The sequence below is a fragment of the Perognathus longimembris genome, chromosome 21 (assembly GCF_023159225.1).
Source record: "Perognathus longimembris pacificus isolate PPM17 chromosome 21, ASM2315922v1, whole genome shotgun sequence".
NCBI classification, from domain to species: Eukaryota; Metazoa; Chordata; class Mammalia; order Rodentia; family Heteromyidae; genus Perognathus; species Perognathus longimembris.
The window spans coordinates 30,151,373-30,173,238 of record NC_063181.1 but is presented as its reverse complement, the minus strand read 5'-3'; the positions used below and the strand labels follow the sequence as shown (position 1 = coordinate 30,173,238).

At 43.5% G+C, this 21,866-nt stretch overlaps 1 protein-coding gene across 2 annotated transcripts; it reads left to right on the top strand.

Moving 5' to 3' along the window:
* Positions 1-423: 423 nt before the first annotated feature.
* Positions 424-21,603, top strand: Ap3m2 (adaptor related protein complex 3 subunit mu 2). Of its 2 annotated transcripts, none has more exons than XM_048330440.1 (9): positions 424-534; positions 2,638-2,982; positions 6,935-7,106; positions 11,811-11,948; positions 14,402-14,487; positions 14,684-14,817; positions 17,443-17,650; positions 17,854-17,998; positions 19,087-21,603. In XM_048330440.1, exons 2-9 carry the CDS (start codon positions 2,710-2,712, stop codon positions 19,185-19,187), a joined length of 1,257 nt encoding a protein of 418 aa, XP_048186397.1. In that variant the 5' UTR covers positions 424-534; positions 2,638-2,709; the 3' UTR covers positions 19,188-21,603. The 2 variants fall into 2 exon arrangements, with proteins under 2 accessions (XP_048186397.1, XP_048186396.1); XM_048330439.1 differs by lacking the exon at positions 424-534 and adding an exon at positions 573-677.
* Positions 21,604-21,866: the final 263 nt, after the last annotated feature.

Here is a 21,866-nt window from a genome sequence, read left to right as displayed (position 1 = left end):
CAGGTGGTGGCCTGAGTGGTCCAGAGTTCTGGATGAGAGGTTGTGCAGCCAATTACGGGTGGCTTAACCAGCGCACGAGGTGTCACTGAAGAGGTTGCACCTACGTAATGACTGGCCATGCAGGAGGTGCTGTGGGACGAACCATGCTCTCCAACCAGCCCTTTCCTTCCCATTGCACGTCCTGGGCGTCCCCAGGGAGGGGCAGCCGCAATTACGCAGATAGCCGTCCAGCGGCCGGCCGAGTGCTTTGTGACTGGATGGCTGAGCGGGGAGGCCTGAAGATCAGGGCGACTCAGGCTCCGAGCCTCAACCATCGCGGTTACGGGCCTATCCTCAAGGGCCAATCCGGGGCTCGAGCCCCACCACGAACGGAGACCAATCAGAGGAGAGGACCGCTCCCGATGCCCAATCAGAGGCCTTCCAAGCCGGGTCGCAGGCTGACAGCCAGCCAATCAGCGTGCGAACGGCGGCCGGTGCGCGCGGGAGGCGGAGCGTTCCGCAAAGCGGAGCGTTGGCGCTGCGGGGAGCGCGGCGGTGAGTGGAATCGCGACCCTGGCCGAGGCGGGGTTGGGGACAGGCGGTGGGGACGCGAGGGTCAGAGCGCGGGCGCGGGGCGGGGCGGGGTCACGAGGCGGCGCTGGCTGGGTCCTCAGCGCTTCGGCTGGCGGTGGGTGCAGGTAAGGAGTAGAGGCTCGAGGAGGCGGTGGTCTCCCGCCGGATGGCGGGGAAAGGAGGGACGCTGTTACCACGGCAGCGCCTGGGCGCAGGCCAGCGAGGCGCCGGCGCCCGCATCCCGCTCCCTCCTGGACGTGCGCGGGCTTTAAGCCCTCCCCTCCCCTCCTCCACTGTCTGCCCCTCCATCAGTGTGGCTGGCGTGTCGCCAGCCTGGACCAGCGCAGAAACACCCCCTGTGGCCTGCTTCGCCCCGCGGTCTCCCCAGCCTCCCTCCCGCGGGCGACCTGCCCCGGGACAGCTAGCCCGGGCCACCGGTGCAACAGGCCTCCGCCGGAGGCCCACCGGCGGCCGCCTGCCTGCCTTAGCCTGGCAGCCCGCACCCTAGGGATGCTGCAGCCTGAGAGACCTGGGGTCTTCCAGGGGTGGTTGGTTTCCTTCCTTCCTTCCCTCCCTCCCTCCCTCCCTCCCTCCCTCCCTCCCTCCCTCCCTCCCTCCCTCCCTTCCTTCCTTCCTTCCTTCCTTCCTTCCTTCCTTCCTTCCTTCCTTCCTTCCTTCCTCCCTCCCTCCCCCCCTCCCCCCCTCCCCCCTCCCTCCCTCCCTCTGTTTTTTGGCACCAAACAAGAGACTTGTGCGAAACAAGTGTTCAGAGAAAGAGGGTCTTGAATCAAGACCACCGTGACACCCTTCCATCCCATAAGCCAACGGTGTACGATAGAGATACAAGGCACACCACAGGTGTAATTTTACATTTTCTAGTATCCATATTAAACAGATTAATCTTTAATACATTTCATTTTACTCAGTATATTAAAACATCATTACAAAATACAGTATTAGATTATTGATGAAATGTTTAAAATCCTTTTTCTACCTAAAACCTTAAAAAATCTATTGTACTTTGTGTGTGTGTGTGCCAGTCCTAGGGCTTGAATTTGGGGCTTGGGGCCTTGAGCTTTTTTGCTCAAGGCTAGCATTCTACCTCTTGAGCCACAGCTCCACTTCTAGCTTTTTGGTCATTCATTGGGGATAAGAGTCTCAGACTTTCTTGCTGGCTTTGAGCCACAGTCCTCAGTTGTCAGCCTCCTGAGTAGCTAGGATTATAGGTCTGAGCTACCAGTATCCACTGTTTGTCTACCTAACAACACATTCTCAGCCACAGTGCAAACACTCAGTGGCCCCATTTAGCTAGAGACTAACATGCTTGTTCATTTTTTTCCTTTCCTGGGGATCCATGGTGTCATGAGCATGGTCACTACTACTAAATTCTACCTCCTCGGCCCCTACTATATTAAGCTGCACATTTCTTGGGTATATGTGCCCAAAACATGAGAGCAAAGTTACAGGTTTTCTTTAAAGCTCCCTGGTGTGCAAGGAGATACTGTGCAGTAAGGCAACAAAAACTGAGGCAAAGGCTCCACCCCTTTTCCCTCATTGGCTTTCCAGTGCAGTTGAAGAGAAAATGGGAATACAAGCAGCATTTCAGTTTGGAAGCAGTATTTCAAATGGACATAATTTAGTTAATAGAAAAGGTAACTGAGTACATGACTAACAATGAGTTGCTGGTAATTAACAATTCATAGGAAGGCCCAGCACCAGTGGCTTATGCCTGTAATCCTACCTACTCAGGAGGCTGAGATCTGATGACCAAGGTTTGAAGAAAATATGAATGGAGACTCTGTGTACAATTACCACCAAAAAGATGGACGTGGAGCTGTAGCTCAAGAGCTAGAGCAGTAACCTTAAGGAAAAAAACTTAAGGACAGTGCCCAGGTCCTGACTTCAAGCCCCAGTATCCAGCACAAAAATAAAATGATAAGAATAATGGGAAGGATCCTTCAAGCTTATATAGTACAGAAAGACTTGAACCTAATTTTGAAAAATGTGCAACTCTTGGACCACTGGGAAAGATGAGGATGGTGTTTTTGTTTAAATGAAACTGAATGAACCTTCTTTTGTTTTTAGGGTTGAATATTTGAAGAATCCAGAGGCTTTCTGACTGAAAAGACTTCCATCTCCCATCAATAAATCTCAGCCATGATTCATAGTCTTTTCTTGATCAACTCCTCTGGAGACATTTTCTTGGAGAAACACTGGAAAAGTGTGGTCAGCCGTTCTGTTTGTGATTACTTTTTTGAGGCACAGGAGAGAGCTACTGAGGCAGAAAATGTGCCTCCAGTCATCCCTACCCCTCATCACTATCTCCTAAGTGTTTACCGCCACAAGATCTTCTTTGTGGCAGTGATCCAGACGGAGGTCCCACCTCTGTTTGTCATTGAGTTCCTTCACCGAGTAGTGGACACATTCCAGGTTTGTGAATGTGGAAAGGTTTCTATATGTAGCCTGTAAAGTGTCTTTATGGTCCTATGTCTGTTAGTGTTAAGAAATGTGTGTGTGTATGTGTATACATGTGTGTGCCAGTTCTGAGTCTTGATCTCAGAGCCTAGGTGCTATCCCTTAGCTTTTTTTGCTGAGGACTCTACCACCCAATCCACAGCTCCACTTCTAACTTGTTGGTGGTTAATTGGAGATAAGAGTCATATGGACTACCTTGCTTAGGCTGGCTTTGAACCATAATTCTCAGATCTCAGCCTTCTGAGTAGCTAGGATTATAGACGTGAGCCACTAGCACCTGGCTAGATTTTTTTTTTTTTGTCAGTTGTGGTGTTTGAGCTCAGTGCCTGGACACACACCATTTCCAGGTTTTGAGTGGCAATTGGAGATAAGACCTTTTTTTTGGCCAGGGTTGGATTTGAACCGTGATCCTCAGATCTCAGCCTACTTAGTAGCTAGGATTACAGGCATGAGTCAACCACTCCTGGCCTAGAAGTTTTTTTGCCAGTCCTGGGGCTTGAACTCACAGCCTGAGCACTGTCCCTTGCTCTTTTTTTTTGCTCAAGGCTAGCACTCTACCTCTTGAGCCACAGCACCACTTCCACCTTATTCTATATATGTGGTACTGAGGAATAGAACCCAGGGCTTCATGTATATGAGGCAAGCACTCTACCACTAGGCCATATTCCCAGCCCCTAGAAAAAAAATTTAAGTTAAGAAAATTTTTAGAAATTTTAAATACAAATGTTTTTTGGTTTCTCTCCTATTTGATGACGTTTTTTAATTGTTTGCTGAATTGGCTGTATCCAAAATGACTAACTGAGCTTGGTGCAGTGCCTCACAGCTGTAATTGTAGCTGCTCAGTAGGTGGAGATAAGGTGGATCATGATGGAGGTCAGCCCAGCTTGGTGGCAGCTACCAGGGAGACCATGTATGTGTAAGATGTTGGTCTGAGGCTGGCCCCTGGGGTGGAGGAATCTTAAGACTCTAGATGAAAAATAAAGCAAGAAAAGGGTTAGGGGTATGGTTCAAGTGGTAGAGTACCTTCCTAGCAATCATGAGGCCCTAAGTTCAAATCTCAGAACTGCTTAAAATAAATCGAATACTTTTGAATCTTCTGGCATGAGAAAGCTACCCTACTTATTTGGACTATACAGTCTTTTCAGTTTTAGTCCTATTATAGTTTAGATTTTTTTAATCTGGCTATTGTTAGCTACATTGCTTTAATTACATCAAAAGTGTTAATGTGTAAAGTGTACTAAACTCTAGTTCTACCAAAAAGAAAAATAAAAGGAAAGAAGAAACAGTAAAAGCTAAGTAATGCTGATTTTTAAAGTCTCCCTATGGGGGTTATTTGCAAGCCCACCCTTTGTCATGGGCTTGGGGTGAGGGCTGAGGATGAGCTCTGTTGTAAACATAGGATTGAGAAAGAAGTTTCTGAAGAATTTGTGACACCTTTTCCAAGGTCCCATTTTCATTTTTGATCTTCAGATCTTGAACAAGCAGAGTAGAGGGGAGATGAGCTATTCCAGAAGATGAGCACTACTTACAGCGCCAGATTCTGGTTCAGACAGGGGAGTCCTTTCCCTGCCACTCACTCTGCATCAGCAACCTTTGCATCAACGTGAATGAGCCTGCAGTTAGCACAACAAGATGAGGACCTAGGCATTATGCTCCAAAGCAACTCTTCATCTGCATTCACATCTATATCACATGACTGTAGCTTCTTTCATCCTCAAGAGAATTAAAACATGTATTCAAAGTTTTTTTCCTGAATAAACACTGATGGTAGTGTTATCTTGGGATTCCAGTTCTGATGTGACATACGTACCACCCCTAGAAAAAAACCTCAGTCTGTGGAAAGTCTGGGAGTAAATTCTTCCTGAGCTCTGTTACGAGGTCCTCACTTATTTTACCCATTCTATGATTAACAGTCCCATCAGAGAAGTTCCACAGCAGTTTCATAGTGCCATGCCAATACCATGTAAATTATTAAAAGGCAGAAGTGAATAAAGTTGTTTCATCTATTTCAAACCACAAAGGAAGTGGGAAAACGAAGTGAAGTTGGTGGTTTTGAATTCTGGGACTTCAGAGCTTATCATTTTTGAAGTAGTTATTGAAAGTAGATATGTCCTACCTGGGTACCAGTTGCTTTTCCTGAAATTCTTGCTACTCAGAATGCTGAAATCTAAGGATTGAGGTTCAAAGCCAGCTCCAACAGAAATATCCATAAGACTAACCTCCAATTAACCACCGAAAGCCATAGTGGTACTGTGGCCCACATAGTAGAGTGCCAGCCCCAGTACTGGCACAAAACCCCCAAACAATAACAAAACCACATGGACATGTCTGGATATTCTGCTGTGGTCTTTAGAGGGTGGTAGAAAGGTTTGGCTACAGAGCTACTTGTGCTTTTGCTTAGCACCTTGTCATGTTGCAAGGCTCCTTGCCATCTGCCCACTTCTTATTATACCAGATCTATAAAAACCCAGCCAAGTGTTTTATTATCTAAATAAAATTGCTCTTGGGAAGGGAACATGTCACATACATACACTTTAAAAGTCCTCCTTTGCTGCTTTAGGAATCCATTCCTGACTCCTTAGTGTCATGGATATTAGAGTCTCACTGGTACTTGACATTACTGGGTGTAATGTTTAGTACATCTGGTACTATCTTTACAATTTTGGATGTCAAAGAACTGTCAAGTGGTGAAACAATTGGAAAATCATACCACAGCACAAATGGATCTCAGGAGTTTGGTCCTGAGAAAAAGACTTAAGTATGAATTTTTGTCTTCAAAGAATGACAGGACTGCTGTATAAACTGGCTCTGGTAGAGCTAGGAGGCAGATTTCAGCTTAGCAAAAGAAATGACTTCTAATAATCAGAGCTCTCAATGAATTACAGAAGGACTGTGCAACTACCTCAGGTTCTGTGAAAGTCAAGTTGACATTGCTAGAAGGTTACATTGGCCAACCACAGCTTTTCTTAAATCCTTACAGTCATCATTCATTGCTACAGTGTATAGACACTTTCACACACAGTCATTTAGCTAACATTACTTTTTGTTGTTGTTGTTGGTATTGGTCCTGGGGCTTATACGCTACCACTTTGAGCCACAGCTCCAATTCTGGCTTTTTTATAGTTAATTGGAGGTAAGAGTCTCACAGACATTACCCCTTACACTGGCTTCTAACTGCTATCCCCAGATCTCTGTCTCCTGAGTAGCTAAGATTACAGGCGTAAGTAAGCCACTGATGCCCAGCTTAACCAATCATACTTATTCTTAAAACACCCCAGTGTGTCATCCTGAAGTCATCTTGATCATACCATTAAACCAATCAAGACCCAAATTATTTAACATGACTTAACCTACTGAGTGACAATGAAGACCATATAAGCAGTCTTCTAAGTTGAAGGACAAAGAATTCACTGAATTCTACCATGAGAGATGGTCCAAAGAGATTTTCTGCTATACCAGCCAACCCCTATTTCATGTTTCTCTTCTCTATCTCTTATTTAATGTGTGAACATTAAGAAATAACACAAGGGGTTAAAAAATATTTTCATATACAATTCTGTCATATGAAGTACTATGATTTTGTATAATTTTTTCTCATTTGGATCCAGACTCAGCTTTGTATTCTGTCTATATTATCATGTTAAGGCAACTGCCCCTAAGAGTTTGACTTCCTAAAGCTCCTAGAGAGAGAAGCTAATGGTTCTAGTACTGTTCTAGTAATGGTTCTAATCCAAGCTCTCCACCAACCCAGGCTGCCTAGGGGGAAAAGTGGCTCTGCACATCTCATTGTGGAAGAATGCCCCCAAAGCACCAGCTGAACATGGTGGGCAGTCAGATGCTTAGGAATACTCTTTCATTTTTTATGGTTATCTCTGAGTGATTAATGTGTGTATTATATTTTCACCAGGACTATTTTGGAGTCTGTTCAGAGCCAGTGATCAAAGACAATGTGGTTGTGGTTTATGAGGTATTGGAAGAGATGCTTGACAATGGGTTTCCGTTGGCTACTGAGTCAAACATCCTCAAAGAACTGATAAAGCCTCCCACTATCCTTCGAACAGTGGTCAACACCATAACAGGTATGGGCGTGTGTGTGTGTGTGTGTGTGTGTGTGTGTGTGTACATGCACGTGACAACAAAGAACTGCTACCACTCTGAATGTAGCTAGTGGAGTGTGTGCATTGTTTGGAATCTTCTAGAATTTTAAGTATTCACATGCTTCCAAATTTCTTCATAGTCTTTGAGTCTAACCTGAAATAATAATGTTTTATTGTATAGACAGTACCTTGATTTCCATGACAAAAAGAAGTATTTATCATCTTAGGGTAATATCATCTTAGGGTATGTACAAGGGCTTATTTTAATCCCTGGCACTAAGGTAATAATAATAATAATTAGTATTTGTAGTAGTAGTAGTTTGGTCACAGAAGAAGAATATTATTATAAAAGCTTCAGAAACATAGAAGAACACAAAGAACATGAAAATACTTTAATCCCCACTACACCTGTGTGTGTGTGTGTGTGTGTGTGTGTGTGAATGCACACCATTCCTGGGGCTTGAACTCAAGGCCTGGACATTGCTCCTGAGCTTCTGTTGCTCAAGGTTAGCACTCTACTACTTGAACCACAGCTCTACTTCCAGCTTTTTGGTGGTTAATTGGAGACAAGAGTCTTCTGGACCGGGTTGCTTTGAACTGTGATCCTCAGATCTCAGTCCTTGAGTAGTTAGGCTTGCAGGTGTGAACACCCAGCCTCACTCTACTTTTAACATATTTTAGTATAAAGTTCTCATTTCTTTTTTTTTTAATTTTATTTTATTTTTGCCAGTCCTGGGGCTTGGACTCAGGGCCTGAGCACTGTCCCTGGATTCTTTTTGCTCAAGGCTAGCACTTTGCCACTTGAACCACAGCGCCACTTCTGGTTGTTTTCTATATATGTGGTGCTGGGGAATTGAACTCAGGGCTTCATGTATACGAGGCAAACACTCTTGCCACTAGGCTATATCCCTAGCCCCAAGTTCTCATTTCTTTTTTTTCAAAAAAAAATTGTTTTTGAGACTTTTTACTTGAACTCCTAATCTTCCTGTCTACCCACTCCTACCCAGGCCTGGCTTCAGAGGCCTGGGATGCTGTGCCCAGCCTTGTCTCTTCTGCACAGATAATTGATAGATGGACAAAAACAAATTTAAGTAACAAATTCTGTGTGTGTGTGTGTATTTAAACTTAACCTCTTATCAGTTTATGAATATCTGTTATGATAGTCCATATAATTTTTTTTCTTTTTTTTTGGCCAGTCCTAGGCTGTGAACTCAGGGCCTGAGCACTGTCCCTGGCTTCTTTTTTGCTCAAGGCTAGCACTCTGCCACTTGAGCCACAGCACCACTTCTGGCCATTTTCTGTATATGTGGTGCTGAGGAATCGAACCCAGGGCCTCATGTATATGAGGCAAGCACTCTTGCCATTAGGCCATATTCCCAGCCCCAATGTTTATTTGTTTTGTTTTTGTTGCCAGTCCTGGGGCATGGACTCAGGGCCTGAGTACTGTCCCTGGCTTCTTTTTGCTCAAGGCTAGCACTCTACCTCTTGAGCCACAGTGCCACTTCTGGCTTTTTTCTATATATGTGGTGCTGAGGAATCGAACCCAGGCCTTCATGTATACGAGGCGAGCACTCTTACCACTAGGCCATATTCCCAGCCCCATATAATTTAAATGACTAGTTTTCTTCCATGTTGGATGGCCTGTAAATTGTTTACTTAGTCCCTTTTCTGATGTTTCTGATATTTTTCCTTTTAAATGACAAAGGATTAATGTTTGTATACTGGAAATAGATGTATTAGGCCAACACATGTGTACATTATAGGGACTTTCATGCACTGGGCCAAATTGACCCCTAGAAAGGTTACTAATTTCTGCTTTCATTTGCAGTTTCTATCTACCACAGTCAACCCTATCATCATCATCATCATTATTGTTGTTATTGTTTTTAGAAACTTTGGTGGTATGATAATTTATTGATGTCTTCTTATTTGCACTCATTTTTTGTTACTAGCAAGGTTAATTCTTGTGTACATAGTTATTGACCATCTTCCTTGTATTGTAAATTACCTTTTTATGTTCTTTGTCCTTTTTATTGGTTGAAATATTTTTCATACTGATTTCAAAGAATTCCTTTTATTTCAGGATACAAAACTGTCGCAGTAATACATAAAGATAGGTTCTCTGGGCTGGGAATGTGGCTTAGTGGTAGAGTGCTTGCCTAGCATACTTGAAGCCCTGGGTTTGATTGCTCAGTACTACATAAACAGAAAAAGCCAGAAGTGGCACTGTGGCTCAAGTGGCAGAGTGTTAGCCTTGAGCAAAAGATGCTCAGGGACAGTGCCCAGCCCCTGAGTTCAAGTCCCAGGACTGACCAAAAAAAAAAAAAAAAAAAAGAAAGATAGGTTCTCACAATTGTCACTTGCCACACTTAGTCAATATAATCATTGTGCTTTGTTAAGGTTTTACTTTGGGATCTTATTTGATATGTAAATTAAAGTTTCATTGAATTTGACGTGCAAATTGAAAAATATACTTTTAAAAGTATGAAGAGATTGGGCATGGAGGCACAGGCCAGTAATCCAAGCTACCTGGAAGGCAGATATTAGAAAGATTGCAGTTTGAGGCCTGCTCAAGCAAAAAGCTAGTAAGACCTCATCTTAACAAACAAGGTGGGCATGGTGGTATGTACTCTATTTCCAGCTACACAGGAGGCATGGGTAAGCGGATTGTTGTCTGAAGCCAGCCATGAGTAAAACTCATGAGAACTTGTTTGGAAATTAAAGCACAATAGGTCTGGGTATGTGACTCAAGTAGTAGAGTACTAGCCAAGCAAGTCTAAGAACCTGAGTTCAAACCCCGATATACCCCTTACTCCCCCACTAAAAAAAAGAAAGGAAGGAAGGAGGGAGAAATGAAGAAAAGAAAGGAAAAAAAAGGTATAAATGTGAAGACTAGCCAGGACCATTTTGAAAACAAATTACATACAAGGGTTAGAAGGATTTGCCCTGTGAACTATCCAGGCATATTTAGTTCTTATAGTATATAAGGCAGAGGCTCACAGAGCAGCCATGTTAGAAGAACCAAAAACAAACAAAAGTTTTAAGGACAGAGTGACAGAAAGTGTCCTACCAGATACAGGGCATTATATGAAGTTTTGATCATTAAAAAAGCTTATGGAGGGCTGGGGATATGGCCTAGTGGCAAGAGTGCCTACCTCATATACATGAGGCCCTGGGTTCGATTCCCCAGCACCACATATACAGAAAATGGCCAGAAGTGGCGCTGTGGCTCAAGTGGCAGAGTGCTAGCCTTGAGCAAAAAGAAGCCAGGGACAGTGCTTAGGCCCTGAGTCCAAGCCCCAGGACTGGCCAAAAAAAAAAAAAAAGCTTATGGTGTTAGATCAATAATAGATTTGAGGGGCTGGGAATATGGCCTAGTGGCAAGAGTGCTTGCCTCGTATACATGAGGCCCTGGGTTCGATTCCTCAGCACCACATACACAGAAAATGGCCAGAAGTGGCGCTGTGGCTCAAGTGGCAGAGTGCTAGCCTTGAGCAAAAAAGAAGCCCTGAGTTCACGGCCTAACACTGGCCAAAAAAAAAAAAAAAAAATAGATTTGGTATGTTTTACACTATTCATTGTTCATTTCAAGCCTTAAAAGCTTCATGGGTGCTATGGATATTGTGAAGTTATTTCAGCTTGTATCCTATTTAAAGGTGAAAGTATCTAAGGACTCTTTGGAAAAATAAAATACAATAAAAAATAGAAATGTTTTACAAACATGCTGAAATAACTATGAATTTACTGTTTCTTTTTTTTTTGCAAGGATAAACTGTTTACTTATCAGTGCTTCATAGGAAGCATATAGGACCTCCTTTTATTTTTATTATTTTTTTAACTTTCTTTTTTTATTTATTCATTAAATTTTGTTAACAAGGTGTTGTGCAAAAGAGGTACAGTTACATAACAGGGCAGTGAGTACATTTCTTGTGATATCTTACACCCTTGTTTTTCTTTAGAAATAAAGATCCAGGTAATTGATAAAGGAAATGGAATTTAAATTATGCTTCTTATTTCAGTTTAAAACCTTTAATTAAAAAAGTAATTTTTGCTACCTGTGTGTAAGGGTATTGGGGAAATAACCAGGTCAGTGACTGGATCTACAGTTCTGAAGGACAGAGAAGGCTCTCCCTGATACTCTTTTCCTAAGTTTCAGTATTAGTGTGGGACAGATAAAGTTGACATGTACCTTTTGATACCTGTCATTGATGTACTTCAGAGCCTGCCTCAAACAAGAATGCTCTTCTTACCCATGAAAATTTTATAACAATATATAAATTACCAACTCTGTGGAAATCCAATACATTATTAAAGTTGCAAGCTATTGTGGAATTTGAGATACTCCAGTTCTTGTTACTTTGAAAACCAAAATATATGTTTCACAGATAACTTTTTTAAAAAAGCCTTCATTCCGCTCCAACAGATGCTTCTGTTATGTGGGGAAATTTTCTGTAATAATCCTACTGAGAAAGTGTTGCAGCCCTCTCTGTTCTGGGATTCCTGCCCTTCATTGGTACCGCTCATGTTGCCCCATAGAGACGACGTGAAGTACCTGTCTGCTGTCCGATGGTGCATGGACAGAGAGGGCAGAGAAACTTCTAGGGAAGTGTTCTCTGGTTACATTAGAGTCCATTTGGCACAGAAGTGTCGATTGGATTCTAACAGTACCGGTGTGAATTGTCTCAGGAAGCACCAATGTGGGGGACCAGCTGCCAACTGGGCAGCTGTCGGTGGTGCCCTGGCGACGCACTGGGGTGAAGTACACCAACAACGAGGCCTACTTCGATGTGATTGAAGAGATCGATGCCATCATTGACAAATCAGGTAGGTGCTTCCAAGATGTTCACAGGTATGCAAATAGAAAGAGACCCCTTCCCAGGAGACTGCTAGTGTCAGAACCCCTCCCCCCGGGTCAGTACTTCTGAGTGAGCGACTCCTCAGCAGGCACTGTATGTGGTGATGGTAGTGGACTTGGTATTATGACACACATCTGTGTCATACTCCTACTGTTGTTACGAGTCCTAGAGCTGAGCAGTTTGCAGGAAGTTCTTTTCACATTGATGAACATGCTTATTGAAATCTCATTGTGTTGCTGCAGCACAGTGGTAATAATGGGTACTTGGTGCTAAAGAAAAACCTAGTGAGGTGGCTACTGTAACAGCTACATCTTAGGCTAGTCTAGTGATGCAGAGAAAAGGGCAGGAAAGGTGGAACAGATGAGCATAGCATGCTGAGGCAGCTGTGCATACTTTATCAGCAGAGTGAGCAGGAGGTCTTAAGACCTGCATGGATTTGGGAGCAACTGATGTAATGAGTGTTTCCCGAAGTGCTGTTGAGAAATAAAGTAGTTCAGGTATAGCTGGATTGAGAGCCTAAAGAGAAAAGTAAGCCATGAGGCTTTCAAGTGAAGGCAATCTAGTAGTTCCTCATATTTCATAATGGGAGATAATGCAAAAACACATTAGCAATAAAAAGGACATAAATTTTGATGTATCTACCAGAATATTATATAGTAGTGAAAAATGAATTATAGATTTAACCAATAACATGAAAGGATCCCACAATATTGAGCCAAACTGTTCAATGTCTATAATTATATCCAGTGCATTTATATGAAGGTTGAAAAGGTAATAAAAGAATTTTTTAATATCATGTGAACAGAAGGTAACTCAGAGATGTGGACATGCTTAATAACTCACTATTTCTCTGACATATTTGGATTCTACCGTTTTACCTCAGTGGAAATTTTTAAGAAGGTGATAGCCAGATCACAAAGAGCCTTGTATGCCATTTTAAGGAGGGAAGTTGAGAGCATTTGAAGAGTTTCAAGTTGCAGAATAGCTTGATCAGGCTTATTATTCAGAGTGGCGGGTCTGGCTGTGTGGGGATTGACAGGAAGTGGGGGAGAGTACTGCTAGGGAAGCTGTGAGGAGGCTGTAACTGACATCCGGGCCCAAACACAGATGCCCAGAGTGAATAAACGGGAGGGAGATGACTCTGGGAAAGGAGAGGAACTAGTGATTGACCAGGCGCAAAGACACATCTGTGTTTCTGGCTTAACCGGCAGTGTCATCATAAAAACATGGGAAGAGGAGCAGTGGGAAGGGAGGAGGATAGTGAATTTATGCCCTTCTCCTCCCAGTACTCTGGTATGGCTTGAGCCTTGCTTGACCTGGTTGCTCATTGCTGGTGCTTTCCCACTTGAGTCACGCCTCTGGCCTGGTTTTTTGCTAGTTAATTGGAGATGGAGGCTTGAGGGCTGGCTTTCAGGTGGAACCTTCAAATCTCAGCCTCCTGAATTAGCTAGCATTACAGGCACTAGACACTTAATTCATTACTTGAAGTATCCTTTGAGGTCCAGTGGGACATCTGGTAGTCAGGAGCCTGGCAGGCTTTGGAGACAGGAAGTGATTGTAGTAGAAACTGAGGCCATAGGAGGGCTTAGCACCCTATAGAAGCAGGAGACATTTCAGTGAAGAGCACTGAGGAAGAGGAGCTTTTAATGGGGAAAAAGAAGAGCAGCATTTTGAGCTGGAAGGAAGGGCTAGCAGTGACAAGGATGCAAAGAGACTCCTGTAATTAGAGCAGAGTTCACAAGGAACCCTAGAGAAGGCAGTTCTGATGGCAAGTTGATTATGGCACAAGATTCTGCCATAAGAACTGTCCCGCTCCTCTTTTTGTACCCTTTACTTCCTCAATGTCTCTGGACGTGCAGGTGGATAAATGTCTGGAAGATGTATAGATGGATTGGATATATGAGCTGGATGGCTAGAAAAAAGGAAAAAAGAAGAGAGGAAGGAGAAAGGGAAAGGAGGAGGAGAGGAAATAAGTCAGTGGGAAGGACAGAGACGTCTTAGGTCTTAGGTGTTCTTATATATATATATATATATATATATATATATTTTTTTTTTTTTGGCCAGTCCTGGGCCTTGGACTCCGGGCCTGAGCACTGTCCCTGGCTTCTTCCCGCTCAAGGCTAGCACTCCGCCACTTGAGCCACAGCGCCGCTTCTGGCCGTTTTCTGTATATGTGGTGCTGGGGAATCGAACCTAGGGCCTCATGTATCCGAGGCAGGCACTCTTGCCACTAGGCTATATCCCCAGCCCCTATATATATATTTTTTAATTCAGACAATTGTAATTCTCAATCACAGATTTCCCCACAAAATTACAACTAGCCAAATTTTTTCTCATTTTTTCATGTGGCATTTTCCTAGGATCCCACGATGTCACTATATTATGTTATATTAGCCTTCATCATTCTTATTCCTGCCTCAGGCTCCACAGTGGCTGCTGAGATCCAGGGTGTGATAGATGCTTGTGTCAAGCTGACAGGGATGCCAGACCTCACCCTTTCCTTCATGGTAATGTCTGGGTTGGGGTGCGAGCCCCTGGGATGGATGTGGGTGCTTCTGAGGGTGGTGGACATGGAGGACAGCAAGTACCTAGGGCAGCACATGGCTGTCTGCCCTAGTGTCTCAACAAGAACAGGGGTGGAAGCACTTCAGAAGAAACTGGATATCTGACCTGAGTCTTGCTCTCCCTTGCCTGGTGCCACAGAATCCCAGGCTGCTGGATGATGTCAGCTTCCATCCTTGTGTTCGTTTCAAGCGCTGGGAATCCGAACGAATCCTCTCCTTTATCCCTCCAGATGGGAACTTCCGCCTGCTCTCCTACCACGTCAGTGCACAGAAGTAAGCAGTCCTGTTACCAGGAATGGAACCTGTCTCTGTGTGGGGACATGATGTCTGGGGCAATTAAGAACTTGGGCTCTAGAGTTAACCTGGGCTCAAGTTCCAGCTTCTCTGATTTGCAACTGTGTCACTGCTGGTGAAGTCTTCCCTACCCTATGTCTGTTTTCTTATCTGAAAATAATAATTTAAAGAAGAGTACCTCATGAGGATTAAGAACTTAAATAATGCTTAATACAAAGAAAGGGCTCATTATGATTGTGACTCATGCCTATAATCCTAGCTACTCAGGAGGCTGAGAGCTGAGAATCGAGGTTTGAAGCCAGCCTGCGAAGGAAGTCTAGGGAACTCATTTCTAGTTAATCACCAAAAGAGCCTGAAGTGGAGCTGTGGTTCAAATGGTAGAGCACCAGCCTTGAGCAAAAAAGCTAAGAACAGCGCCCAGACCCTGAGTCCATGCCCCAGTACTGAAATGCCTCCCTCCCTCCAAAGAAAAAGATTACTGGTATTATTATTATGGGTAGTACTGGGGATTGAACTCAAGGTTTATAAAGCTAGGCACTCATTTGAACCATGCCCCTAGTCCTTTTACTTTTAGTTGAGTTTTAGATAGAATGTTGTGCTTACTAGTCTAGCTGTGCATGTAAATCCTCAAACATCTGCTTCCCAAATAGATGGGATTACAGGCTTGTGTCACCATGCCTGGCCACTGTTGTTTTGTAAGATAGTATCTCTCTGTATATCCCAGGCTGGCCTGGAACTTGTGGTCCTCCTGCCTCAGCTTCCTGGGTACTGGGATTATACGTATATGCCACACCTAGTTTTTGCATTTATTTTTGTTGTTACATTTTTCCTTTCAACTCAGAATCGGAGTATACCTCTGTTTAATCTTCTGACTTGAAAAAGTGTCTTAGATGTTCTTTTTATTTGGAAACAGTAGTGCGTGGTAGAAGGCAAGGGGGTGAGGACACCGAAGTTATTCAGGAGACCACAGAGCTACGCCTCCTCCCCTGGACAGCTTGGAATCAGTGACTTAGGGAACAGTGCTGGTTCTTGAGGTCAGAGGTCCTGAGTCAGGTTTTCTGGACCCAACCCTGCCTGGTACTCGTACAGTCTATAACTTTGGGCCAAATATTTAACCTCAATTAAATGTCCATCCTCAGTTCCTAATTCTCATTAGGAAAGCATGTAGCTTCAGTACCCGTGTCATGTACTTATTCAGAGAACTTAAATACGCTAAGGAGCAAATGGATAGAAACAATTTAGTATAGCCACTGGTACTGAAGGTACTCAATGAATGTTAGAAACTGTGATTACTTTAAGATTATTCTGTGACTTCTTTGAGTCCTTTTCCTGTCTTGTCAAATCATGACAGCCTAGCCTACCTCTTAAGGGTCTTGTGAGGATCAATGAGGCCAAATGAAACTACTCTCAAGAAGTTACAAAAGAGCTGAACACCAGTGTTTTGAGCCTGTAATCCTAGCTAATCAGGATGCTGAGGTCTGAGAATTGAAGTTCAAAGCCAGCCCAGACAGAAAAGTCTGTCTTAGCTCCAGTTACACACACACACACACACACACACACACACAGAGAGAGAGAGAGAGAGAGAGAGAGAGAGAGAGAAAGTTATGAAAGTTCCTTGAGGTGTGTTATTGTTACCAGTATAAATGATGGATCATATGCCATAAATAAGGCCAGTGGCTCTTCGTATTACTCACTTTGGCTTTCTTGGGGTAGGCTCAGTGTGCTTCTTGGTCTTGTTCATTTTATTCAGAATCACCAGAAGCTATTTCCTACACACTTTCATTGCTTTTCAAAAAGGAAAAACATTGGTTATTATATTCCTTATTTACTTTTGAAGATAAACAGGACACCGGTAAGGGAAGAAAAAATCAAAATGTAGTTGGGCACTAGTGGTTCATGCCTATAATCCTAGCTACTCAGGAGTCTTATCTCCAGTTAACCAGCAAAAATCCAAAAGTGGATCTGAGGCTCAAGTGGTAGAGTGCCAGCCTGAGTGACAGCTGAGCACTGGTGATTCAAAAACATGAATCTCAGGAGGCTGAGATCTGAGGATCACAACTCAAAGCCAGCAGGGCAGGAAAATATGTGAGATTTTGATCTCCAGTTAACCACCAAAAAAGCCAGAAGTGGAGGTATGGCTCAAGTAGAAGAGCCTCAAGCACAAAAGCTCAGTGACAGTACTGAGGCTGTGAGTTCAAGTCCCAGGGCTGGCACACACATACAAAAGTTGAGAGAGTCCCTAGGCCCTGAGGTCAAGTCCCAGTAACTCCCACTACCACCACCACATAACGCATACAAACACATAAAAAGCAAAATGTCAACTACTTAGGAGGCAGAGATCTGAGGAGCATGGCTCAAAGCCATCCCTAGCAGGAGAATGAGATTCTTATCTCCACTAAACTACCCACACAACAAGAAATAGAGCTGTGTCTCAAGTGGTAGAGTGCTAGCCATTAGCAAAAGAAGCTTAGGGACAGAGCCCAGGCCCTGAGTTCAAGGCTCAGGACTGGCATGCGCACACACACACAAAAGCAAAATGTCAAAATGTCATTTTGCAGTACATTAATGAAGTAGCTTTTTCTCTCTTTGTCTCTCTCTTTCCAGCCTGGTTGCAATCCCAGTGTATGTCAAACATAGTATCAATTTCCGGGACAGCAGTTCACTTGGACGTTTTGAAATAACAGTGGGACCCAAACAGACCATGGGGAAGACCATAGAGGGAGTGATTGTCACCAGTCAGATGCCCAGAGGAGTCCTGAATATGAGCCTGTCTCCATCCCAGGGGGCACACACATTTGACCCTGTGACAAAGGTAGGAATTGCTCAAGTTAACCAGCAGTGGCTCTATACAGCCCTCAAGGTAAGATTCATCAAAGAACATAGTTCATTAAGAAAACAGGTGTTTCTATTAAAAACACTATAGCTCCTATAATATGGTGAACACATGCCCTGAGGTTGAAGCTCAACTAATTCAAATGAAGGAAGACCATCTCACTTTTTTCATTTTCTTTGAAGATGCTGTCTTGGGATGTAGGGAAAATAAATCCTCAGAAGTTACCAAGTTTAAAGGGGACCATGAGTCTTCAGGCTGGAACTTCCAAGCCGGATGAGAACCCCACAATTAACCTGCAGTTTAAGATCCAGCAGCTGGCCATTTCTGGTGAGTGGCCACAGCTTGTAAGGCTTTCCTGGGAGAGAAGTGGCTCTTTCCTAGAAGGGGTACATTACAGAAAGACTTCCTAGGCCTCTGAACAGGGAGTCGTTACAGACCTTGACTTTATTACCGGTCATGTGGCCTTAGTAAATAGTTTTTCCAGCATGTTCTTGTGTAAGTTTGCAATCTTCACTTTGAAATTGGTCTAGGTGTCCTGAGTAGACGCATCTGGAAGAACAGTGAGAAGCGGCAGCCATGGCAGTCAGCAGGGTCACAGGCCATGTTTGGGTCAGACCAGGATTGTTGATTTGAGATTCTCCAAGTTTTCAGTCTGATAATATCTTAGCTGGTAGTAGTAAAGAATATTGTCCACTCCTCTCCCAATTTTAAAAGATGTTTGCCCTTAATATGATTTTGGAACATTGCCAATTAGTCTAGTCTCACCTTCCTAGACCAGAGGTAATAACTAGCCTAATGCCAGTGGCTCATATATAATCCTAGCTAGTCAAGAGGCTGAGAGGATCATGGTTCGAAGCCCACCAGGACAGGAAAGTTCATGAGACTTTTATGTCCGCTAAACTACCAAAAAAAGCCAGAAGTGGAGCTATTGCTGAAGTGGTAGAGCACTAGCCTTGAGCAAAAAGTAGTTCAGGGACAGCACCCAGGGCTTGAGTTCAAGCCCCAGGACCAGCACCAAAACCAAAACAAAACAAAAATACCTTTACTACTCACTGGGCATCAATATGTGCTGGTACTCTTGTAAGTTCTTTCTGTGTATTATTTAATTTTTAGAGAAACCCTATAGGTCAGAGGGAATGGACTTTAGCTTTTATGTGACATTCTTGGTTTTCTCCACTAAAAGTAATTAAGTAATTAGAGTTCAGTTAAGTAATAATAAGAATAGTAAGCTTTATTGTATGATAGCATTTTCATTGAAGCAGAGTCATACTGTCAATGTTAACTGAGAACCAAGAGTCTGTTGGCTGCACAGACCATCTCCGTTAATTCCAGCTGACCTCTGAGCTAAAATGTGTGTCTTCTAAAAAATACTCACATCTTATTTCCCCTTGTCCTCCCTCCTCTCTTCTCTCCAGGACTCAAAGTGAACCGGCTGGATATGTATGGAGAAAAGTACAAGCCCTTCAAGGGCATAAAATACATGACCAAAGCTGGAAAGTTCCAAGTTCGAACCTGAAAGGAGAGTCTTGCCAATGAGCAGTCATAAACACTTTTGTCATTTCTTACTTGTCTAAAAATATCAGCCTGTCTTTTAGGTCAGTGCCCTCCGGGGCCCACTGGCTCCCTTGGTTTCCCCAGCCTTCAGTGCTATGGAACTAATCAAGGGAGAAAAGGGTCACCAGGGAGATCTTGGCAGAACTGAAACTGAGCACCAGCTCCATCCTGGAGACGAGGTGTGTGATGGAGGGAAGCCGTACCTGACACTGGATTTAGCACTTGTAGAAGAAGACCAGCGTTTGTTTGTTACTTGCTTGGCTTTAGTATCTAAAGCCAATGAAAGATATCTTGATTTTTTTTAAGGTAGAAAGTTTGGAAGAAGAAGAAAATCAATGTTAGTTAAGGAAAAGCCAGTTAAAGATTTCGTGTTGGGCCGGGGATGTGACTCAGTGATAGAGCCCCTTGCCTAGCATGTGTGAGGCCTTTGTTCATCCCTAGCAACACATGCGATGTAAAATAAATTTGATCTATGAGAGAGAAGAAAGAGGGAGACTAATTGTGAGGAGATGTACTAAAATGTATGGCCAGTAAGAAACGAGCACATGAAGGAAGGATTGGGAGAATAAAGCTGAGTTGGTTTCTTACTGATCCTTCTAATGTGTAAAAATCATTTGTACTTGTTGAAATTAACTGGAGAATTCTTAAATTCAAGTCTACTGTTGACATGGAAAACTCCAGTAGAATCAGAGTTCACCTTAAAGACTGTGGTGATACTGGACTAGCTCTTCATTCTAATTTTTGATTGCCTTTAGTATGTAGCTTGTCATCTTTAGTGAGAAGATCACCCGTCTGCCCAAAACTGTTCCCCTCACTTCAGGGTTCACAGTTCACAGTCCTTTCTGGTTACCTGACACTTGCCCATGGTTTTCAAAAGTAGGAGACTTTCAGTGACACCAGCCTTTATGCATCATAGTATTGGAGTAGAAACAGCAAGTCATTTCCCATAAAGGTGTTCCTCACCTGAAACCAGTGATCTCATATCTACGTTTATTGGTGCTGGACTGGCCCCTGTCCTAAGGCTGCCTGTCTGAGAATTTAATATGAGGAGCCCTAGGTAAAAAGAGCATTGAAGGGCTGGGAATGCGGCCCAGTGGTCAAGTGCTCGCCTCGTATATGTGAAGCGCTGGGTTCAATTGCTCAGCACCACACGTAAAGAAAAGGCCAGAAATAGCACTGTGGCTCAAGTGGCAGAGTGCTAGCCTTGAGCAAAAAGAAGCCAGGAACAGTGCTCAGGCCCTGACTTCAAGCCCCAGGACTGGCAAAAAAGAAAAAAAGAAGCATTGAGGGCATGAGACTCTGGAAGTTGCTTGGTAAACTTATCATTTCCTTATATTCTTACTTTGTAATGTATGTATTAATGATAGATACCTATCAGTCCAGTTTTCTTTAGAAACAAAAAAATCTCCTGAATCTTTTACTATGATTAATGCTATAAGATAATGGTCCATGTGGATTATATTTAGTGAACTTGGCAATTTAAGGAACATTTAAGGCTTTCCCACAGAGTAATTTTTCCTTCACTGATGTTCATCATGCACTTACCTGTCTACACAAAAGGCAGGTTTTTGTTTTTGCGTTAAAACCATAGCTTAGGGAACAGTGTTGTGCTCTGCATTGTGCATGGAGAAAAAGGAAATCTGTGTTCTCCAGACCATAGAAATTTCCCCTAAAGTCCTATTTCCAAATTCTTATGCAAATTTTTTGCTAGTTTAATCTTGTTACTCCTATGACTTAGTTTTGCTGCAGAGTAATGTTGGTTTGTGGCTTTCCTCTGGGATAAACTGCTGTATGAACCAGTTGTGATTCCTGCTGTGTCACTTCAGAATTACTATGCCTGTACACACACCTCTCTTGCAATGGGAAACATCTCTGCATGTGGATTCAGAATGCTGGGAATCACTTCTGAGGGCTCCCAGGTCGCAGGAGACAATGAGCCTTTGGTTCCTACAAGTGCAACTATTTTACTTCTCTAGGGCAGTGCATCCTATTCAAGGGCTGGACCTGGGAAGAAATAGTGTCTGCAGTATGAGAACTGTACCCACGCACATGTAACGTAACGTCTTGATATGGATGTAGTTGCAGCTGAGTGTCTCTGCCACCACCTAACAGCATTCGTTCAGTTCCATGTGAGCACTGTACACAGATGCTTCTGTTTAAGTCCTAATAAAGTTGAGCTGTACCAGTTTTCTGTTGCCCAAGTGTCCTGGGACAGGGCCATCATGAACTCTGCCAGATACCACTCTGTAGATCCAGTGAGGAGTTTGTTTGAAGAGACCCCAAGCCACATAGAAAGTTTGAATCTCTACCCACCTCCCGAGGATGGAGAATGTTGGTGTTGCTGTCATTTCTAAGGTTGTGGGAACTATGGTTCAGATCACAAAAGCCATTAAAGCTGCCAGTGTGTATTCTAATGCTTTCCCTGTTCTCCCAACATCTCTGGTTGGTTAGGCAAGAAACTGAACTGCAAGGCACCAGGCATTTTTTTTATTGTAGTGTTCATGTGTAGGAGAGGAGGCCTCAGGAATATGGGGCTCCCTCCCGATGGGCATGGAAGTATGTCCACAGACATTCCGTATCTGAATATGTAGCCTTCCTAGGAGCTCAAGTGGTGGTTACTACTATTGCATCTTTTACTCTT

Excerpts from the sequence above, each read along its gene's own strand:
- Ap3m2 (XM_048330440.1), top strand. The coding sequence starts at position 2,710 with ATGATTCATAGTCTTTTCTTGATCAACTCCTCTGGAGACATTTTCTTG. Across the intron at positions 14,488-14,683 it reads ACCTCACCCTTTCCTTCATG|AATCCCAGGCTGCTGGATGA; the intron begins GTAATGTCTGGG and ends CTGGTGCCACAG. Across the intron at positions 17,999-19,086 it reads CCAGCAGCTGGCCATTTCTG|GACTCAAAGTGAACCGGCTG; the intron begins GTGAGTGGCCAC and ends TCTTCTCTCCAG.